The 7,984-nt window shown below is 39.2% G+C and overlaps 2 protein-coding genes across 2 annotated transcripts; both read left to right on the forward strand.

Annotated features, from left to right (window-relative positions):
• Positions 4,811-5,478, forward strand: LOC109226520 (histone H3.2). The gene has a single exon (XM_019391296.1). The coding sequence runs from the start codon at positions 4,907-4,909 to the stop codon at positions 5,315-5,317; it is 411 nt and encodes a 136-aa protein (XP_019246841.1). The 5' UTR covers positions 4,811-4,906; the 3' UTR covers positions 5,318-5,478.
• On the forward strand, positions 6,050-7,738 carry LOC109226521. Its single transcript, XM_019391297.1, has one exon. The coding sequence runs from the start codon at positions 6,242-6,244 to the stop codon at positions 7,541-7,543; it is 1,302 nt and encodes a 433-aa protein (XP_019246842.1). The 5' UTR covers positions 6,050-6,241; the 3' UTR covers positions 7,544-7,738.

Consider the following 7,984-nt stretch of genomic DNA (forward strand, 5'->3'; position numbering starts at 1 on the left):
AATTTCATAATTTTTCGAGAAGTGGTCCCGGGGCTCGGGTTTTGCCAACTTCGTGAATTTTAGTGTTTTTCGAGTCTTTTCGATTGGGTTATGTTTCTTTAGCCTATTGTAATGTATTCCTTGTGGTTTTAATCAGATTCGGCATGCGAAGAGGTTGATTCGAAAGGCAAAGGCATAGCGAGCTAGACTTGCGGCCGGCTTGAGGTGAGTAATAGATGTAGATGATGACCTGAGGGTTTGAAACCCCGGTATATCACATTGTGACGCTATATTGAGGCGAGACACGCACTCTAACGAGTGCGGGGTCGATTGTGACTGGGGATTGTGACCCAGTCCGTTTCGATTGATGTTCGTACGGTGTTCTTGACTAGAAATTGTTTGGTAATCATCCTACTTGGATTTTATGAATATGTTGGGGCTTTGTGCCTATCATTTGCATCCTTCAGGGATCCTCATCACTGTTTCTATGATGCTTAGCATATTTCATAATATCAGTCCTGAGTTAGACACTGTTTTGAAATGTTTAGTAAATAAATGAAGACTTAAACACATAGCTCTATAACTCCTAATAATTGAAACTAAAAGATGAACACTTTGACTGTGCCCGAGTGGCTTGCATGCATATATATATATATCTGGACTGAGTATGGATCGGGCTGCACACCGCAGCGAATGCTACGATGATATTGCGCTTGGGCTGTAGGAGCCCCTCCGGAGTCTGAACCCCCACAGTGAGCGCGGGTACCCAAATGGATCGGGCTGCGCGCCGCAACGGTCATGTGCATTGCATAGCATCCATGCATTTTATGTCTGTTGCCCTTAATTGTCATTGTTTGCTGTTTTTTTTCTATCGTCTAACGTACTGAATCGCTGATTATAGCTTTATATTGTAATCTTTCAGGATTTATTACTTTCAACCATTATATATGTTTATTACTCACTGCGTTGGAAGTACTCACTTTACTCCCTGCACCATGTGTGCAGATTCAGGTGCTCCGGAGACTTAGTGGAGCTGCTTACTGTCATCTTGGATTTCTGTTTAGGAGTTGTTGAGGTAGCTGCCTGACGTCCGCAGGACCCGACTTCTCCCCTTTATTGCATTGTCTTTTCCTATCCTAGACTTTTCTTTATTACTATGAATATAACACTCTGTTACATTTAGAGGCTCTAGACTCGTGACTCCGGATTTATTGGGGAAATTTTTGATATATTCGTTATTATTTTTCATACTACTTTATCTAAATTCCGAGTTTGGAACTTGATACTTACTATTTTAATGGTATTATTGGTTAACAGTTTGCGTATTTGGGTTGAGAGTGTTTAATTGGTCGGGCTTGCCTAGCATTAGTGTTGGGCGCCATCACGACCGGGTTTGGGGTCGTGACAGATCCACATAATAATAATTGTGCACTGCCTGAGGGTCGAATGGCGCGAACCATAGATGCATCTATTTCTACCGAGGCGATCGACCCGATCCACAAATAGCAATTATTATTAAGAAGGCACACATTGTTCATTTATAGTCAAATAAATTCATACAAGTTCTCAAGTAAGTGTGTGCATTCGTTTATATTTATTTACAATTCGTAACATGTCCTAAGTGATCTCAGTTAGCAAGCAAGAACACAAGCATTTTCATGTATGGCATGATACATGTCCTAAACTACCCGGAAAATTAGCATAATAGTGGCTACGTACGGACTCTCGTCACCACGTGCGTACGTAGCCCCCATAAATAGTCAAATACATTTATTTAGTTCACCTAGGGGATCCCTCTTACAAGGTTAGAAAGGAGACTCACCTTGCTCCAAAGCTTACTTCCAATTTCAAGAACGCGCTCAAACCCTCAATTCGAAGCCGAACGATCCAAAACTAATCAAACAGGGTAAGAACTAGTCAATACAAGCTCAAGAGTTTATATTCTAACTATTAAAGTAATTTCCCAACCCTAAATACAAGTTTCCTAAAATCCATCCCCGGGCCCACGGGCCCAGGTTCCGGAATTTCTCGAGGGAAGTTGTTACCCATAACCTAAGGATCAAGAATATATGATTTTTACTTCATTCAATAATAAATTTCGTGGTTAAATCTTGTTTTTATCAAAACCCTAGATTTACTCTAAACCCACAAAATTCACTAATTTACAAGGTGTAATCTACCCCTAAACTATGTATTAAACTCACATATGTAGAAATAACTTACCTCACAATGCTAGGCTGAAATTCCCTATTTGGAAGCTCCCAAATCGCCCAAGAATTGAATGAAATGTGTCAAAAATGACACATTTCTCGTATTAAATGAAGGCACTGCCTTCAGCGATTTCCGCACTTGCGGTTAGGGGATCGCGTCTGCGGTTTCGCTTGTGCGAGGGAAGGTCCGCATCTGCGGAATTGGACCGGACTGGCTGGGACCGCATCTGCGGTTCCTGGGCTCCTCCCCTTGGGCCGCACCTGCGAAGGGTCGACCGCTTCTGCGGTCTCGCACCTACGACTGGCCAACCGTAGGTGCGGTTATGACAGTAACCTGGAGCTTCAGCTCCTTCCAATATTTCCTAACTCAACTCGAGCCTCGTCTGATTGACGCTCCCCCCCCCGAACATACCGACAAGTTGGAAATTATAAAAAGGACTCGCTCGAACCCTCGAAATGCCCGAAACAACGCTAAATCTAAGAATCACCCCCCCTTAAAACCAATTGAATCAAACTTATGAACTTCAATTCACATCCAATGCAACGAAACACACTTATACTACTCAGATTGACCCAAATATTGCGTGCAAGTCTTAGATGACAATACGAAACTATTCCCGACCTCGGAATTCTGTTCGGACCTCGATAACACAAAAACCCGCTCCAAACCAAATATTTAAGAACTTCAAAATCCTTAAGGAATCAACTTTCACTATTAGGCACCAAAATGCTCCCGGGTCATCCAAAACTCGATCCGGGCATACACCAAAGTCCAAAATCATCATTCGAACCTGTTGGAACCTTCAAATCCTGATTCCGATATCGTTTACTCAAAATGTTGACCGAAGTCAAACTTAGTCTTTTAAGCCAACCTTAAGGAACCAAGTGTTCCGATTTCAAACCCAAACTCTTCCAAATCCCGAACCAACCATCCCCGCAAGTCATAAATTAAAAAAAGCAAGTACGGAAAGTCTTATTTAGGGGAACAGGGTTCTAGAAAGCAAAACGACCAGGGTCGTTACAAAATTTAATCCCCTTACTGTTGCCCAAGGTTATTGGATTAATCCCTCCTAGGATAGAACGGAACAACTATTCTGTAATACCAGCAATGGAAATTACAGAACTTCGTCGAACTAAAGAAACGACGGTAAACCACACTTATGCTTACGTTTTTGCTTTGGAAAAACAGTGCAGAAATGCTGAAGAGAGAGGGGAGAGTATGCAGATTTTCGGCGGTGAAAAATGAGGCAAAACCTCTGAATCTCAAACTGGAGTAGAAAACAAATTGTATAACGGAAAATAACTTTGGTCCAAAAAAATATCAATCAATCAATCATATCAATTGACGGAAGCTGAGCGAGCGACGACGGCACAAGGCACCACTTATTCTTAACTCTTTAAGAGCTAGAAGATGCATCCTATATAAGCACAAATATTTTCTTTCCTTTTTCCGATGAGGGACGAAGTGCATTAGTAAAGGAGACAACTTCAAACTTTTCGTTTCCCTCCAAATCTTTCAATTCACACCTCTTATCTAATTAGATAAAACCTAACATGTGCAAACAAATGTCATGCATCTAGCGACGGAGTTAGAAATTTTATCGAATGGAGTCAAAATATAATTAAGTAAACACACGAAAAAAGTAAGGGATTCAACATATGGAATATGTATACAATAAGATAAAAATTTGGACGTAGCTAAACAATATATATTTTTGACGAAGGAGTGTCAAGTAACACCACTTAGCATAAGATGGCTCCGCCGCTACATGCATCAACTAATTTGTTGCAAATATTGGATGCGGACAATTGCAAGTAATGAAATCATCCATAAATTTGAAATGACGTGACAACATAAGCGCTTATTTCTTTAGAGGTATTTTTTGCTTGTGTATCGAGTGTTTATATTGAATTCATAAATTGCATAATATATACTTGTATATAAATTTTTCTCAATGAACTATGACTAATTGATGTGATTAATGGAGTTGCTTTTCACTTGATGTAGTCCAAAACGAAGATGCTTTTCACTTAATTGGTAAATGTGAGTGAATATTAAAAGAAGATATGAACAAATGAGATATATTTGTTGTGCACCACCAAAGTTTAAAGGTTAGTGATATTTTGGAATAAGAATTTTAACATGAGTTATTATATACACTTTTTAATCGAGTTTTCCCTTACAATAATTAGTATCTAGGTACCCAACCTCTTTTCAAATTAGATAATATTAACATTACGTTAACATGAGTAACATTAGCTAAAACTAATGGTTTTTATTCCTCTATTTACTGCCTTTTGCTTTGTGTATAACATAGGAGTAGTAGATCAGATGATCCTACCACGTCATCGATCCAGAAATCTCTTCTTCGATCAATCTCAAACGGCGATTGAAAGAGAAAGCACAATACGTGCCACGTCATCGATCCGCAACGCGTTCCTTCAAATCAGTCGGAACCGTTGATTAAACACCGACCTCATTCAAATCCAACGACCAGGATCACCTCCCTATCTTCCACGTCATCGATCCGCGACAACTTAATTTCCAACAGATCAACGGCCACGATTTACTCCTCCCTCCCGCTCAAATTTTTCAATCCCCCTCTTATAAATTCTCTCCCTCTACCCCTCATTCTCCACACTCAAATCTGTAATTCAAGATCTCAAAGCAGAAAACCCTAAATTCCCAAAAATTATCTGAATTCTCCAAAATTTCAATGGCTCGTACCAAGCAAACTGCCCGAAAATCCACCGGAGGCAAAGCTCCAAGGAAGCAATTAGCTACAAAAGCTGCTCGGAAATCAGCCCCGGCGACCGGAGGAGTGAAGAAGCCACACAGATTCAGGCCCGGAACTGTTGCACTTCGAGAAATCAGAAAGTACCAGAAATCGACCGAGCTCCTTATCCGCAAACTTCCTTTCCAACGTTTGGTTCGTGAGATAGCTCAGGATTTTAAGACCGATCTGAGGTTCCAGAGCTCTGCTGTTGCAGCTCTTCAAGAGGCGGCTGAAGCATACCTTGTTGGTTTGTTTGAGGATACTAACCTTTGTGCCATCCATGCTAAGAGAGTGACCATTATGCCGAAAGACATTCAGCTCGCTAGAAGAATTAGGGGTGAGAGAGCTTAAATTGGGATTATGCCGTGATGGTTATTGTTAGTTTTTGAGTATATAGTGGGTTGTTTTAAGAGTTTGGAGCCTTTTGTGTTTTGGTGTAGAACTTTCTCAGTTCTGAATTTGTAGTTGAATCAAGAGCTTTTCAATGGAATATCAGTACTTTTTTGTTCAAATTGGCTTTCTCGTTTACATATTTAGTTTGTGTGATTGTGTATACATATGTAGAGTATGATTTCTCTAATTTAGTCAGTAAGTTGCAATTATTTCCAACTTTTGTTGAATGTTTAGTAGAGGTGATAGATCAGTTCTTTTCTTACAGAGATATTGGGTGCTTCTATGTGACAATGGTAGCATTAATTATTTGTATGTTTCCTTTTTATTTTTTATTTTTATTTTTTTGGAATATTGTGGACCTGTGAATTATGGTAGAGTGTAATCTAGGCAAATTACGGTAAAATGGCCAATTTTAATACTCGTTGAATGTGAAACTCCTTGAAACTCAGGATTATTAATCTCCTATTTTGGTGGAACATATGTATATTTGAAAATTCTTCAACCAGACCACTGCTGTGGTGAGGTTCCAATTTCTTTTGTGGATGTAAAATGTCCAATTCTGACAAACACAAACCTCTCAAATAGCAATATTACTTTAGGCAGAACCATCCAAGTTGCAGGTTTAATTCTCAAGAACCACTAGTCTCCCTCATTTTTCTCCCTTTTATTTTGTGGTTTTGGATACCATTGACTGACAATTTGTTGTACCAACTTGCTAATTTTCATTACTCATTTGCCCTGCACAATATTAGGGCAATAACATTTCGTTTCAAGAATTTTCTTTTTTCCTGCATCCTTCGGGAAAGGTTCATCCCTATTCTTGTTTCCATCAGCTCATGCCAACATAAGTTTAGTGTCATTCTACATTCGTCGAACCAAGATATGGCAGGAATCGTATACTTGAAAACCAATAGATTTGAGGTTAAACTAGAAGGTATAACCTTTAAGGCGAAAGAGTTTGAATCTTTATTCACAGCTGATATTCTTTTCCCAGAAGGCAAGATTTGGGCACAACCACCTGTTGTTGGCCTTGATGTCATGCGCCACCCTCGCGATCCCAAGATAATCTTGGTTCTCTTGTGCTTTGGAGTTGGTTGTCTGATCCTCAGGTTTCATTCTGGTGAACAGCTACCTGATCCTGTCCTCAAATTTCTTACGGACACGAGAATCCGTTTCGTTGGTTTTGCAATACCAGAAAAGCAAGATTTGTTCCCATTTGAAGAATTAGGCTTGACTAAAGATAAAGTTGATATAGGTTACCTGGCTACCAAGTTTTTCAATGACCCTAAATACAAGAGATATGAACTAGGAGATCTGGCGCGTAAAGTTCTTGGGATCAAGAGAATGATTGGCCTTACACAAGCTTCATCTTTCGAGAGACACGAGCAAATCAAATGTGCCATCTGTCAACTTTTCATATCCAGCGTGATCGCCATGTCATTGTTCACCACAAAGGACAAGAAAAAATTGGCAGAAGCTCCAAAGAGATCCTCATTTCTGAAAAATCTGTCTCTGCCTTTGTTGACAGAAGGATGGTTCAAATTGCCTAAAGTCAAAAAGGGAGACAAGTTTCAACCTGTGCAAACAGGAATGGATAATCTTGTTCAGACAGCAGATGATGAAAATTTTCTTGTCGACATAGTTCATTCTGCACCTGAACACGAAGAAGTTTCCATTGGTTATGACTTAATTCATGCCAAAGTTACAGAAGATATCTTCTGTGATGATATTGACGGTGTTTGGGGTGGTAACAAATGTGCCACTGCTGATGATCACGTCCAAGTAAAATGTAGTGAGGTTTACTTAGACGATCTTTCTCCTCGTGTAAGAGGTGGTGAAGTGGACTATGGTGATGACTTTGTCCGAGCCAAAGTTAGTGAGGATAAATTAGGTGATGGTTCTGCTTACGACAAAGCTAAAGAGGTTACTATAAATAAAGATGAGAAGAAGGAAACTGCCAAAGGCGAAGAGGTTAATGCATATGATGATTCGAAGAAGGAAGCCGTTTGTCTAAAGAAAAAACCTTTGAAAGGGATTCTGAAATGTCCCTCTTCTAACCTGGATTCTTGGAATGCATCCTCTTCTAAACCTGATTCCCCTGTATCAATGGATAAGGATGAACAAAGCGTTAGAGGCTCGCTAAGAAGAGCCAATTCAAAGGGGTTTAATGTTAAATTTAAATAACAGTGTCTACTACTAATATATATATATATATATATATATATTCTACATAGATGAGAATTCATACATCACTATTTCGATGTTATGAGTTTTCTCTAAATGTAACTGCCAGAAATCTGTACATTTTCATTAGGTAGACATCTGGAAGTTGTAATGTTTTGGTAATTGTTAGTAATCAGATTTATTGGTTCAACCTTTTCTCCCCTGTGTTCCTTTTTTTCTTTTTGCTTTAAGTTTCTTTGGAATACATCTAACCAGGTTAGCCAGTGATAGTATTTTTTTCTGAAATTTTCTTACCCTTTTAACTATTTGGTCACTCGACTTATTTAGGATTGAGGCGTAGTAGTTGTTCATAACTGAAGTGTTACTATATGTAAACAGGTATTGCACAAAGCTAGCTGCTATTGTTTTCTAAGTTATGCTATTTCATAGATGCTCATTGTA

Source organism: Nicotiana attenuata, chromosome 6 (assembly GCF_001879085.1).
Source record: "Nicotiana attenuata strain UT chromosome 6, NIATTr2, whole genome shotgun sequence".
NCBI classification, from domain to species: Eukaryota; Viridiplantae; Streptophyta; class Magnoliopsida; order Solanales; family Solanaceae; genus Nicotiana; species Nicotiana attenuata.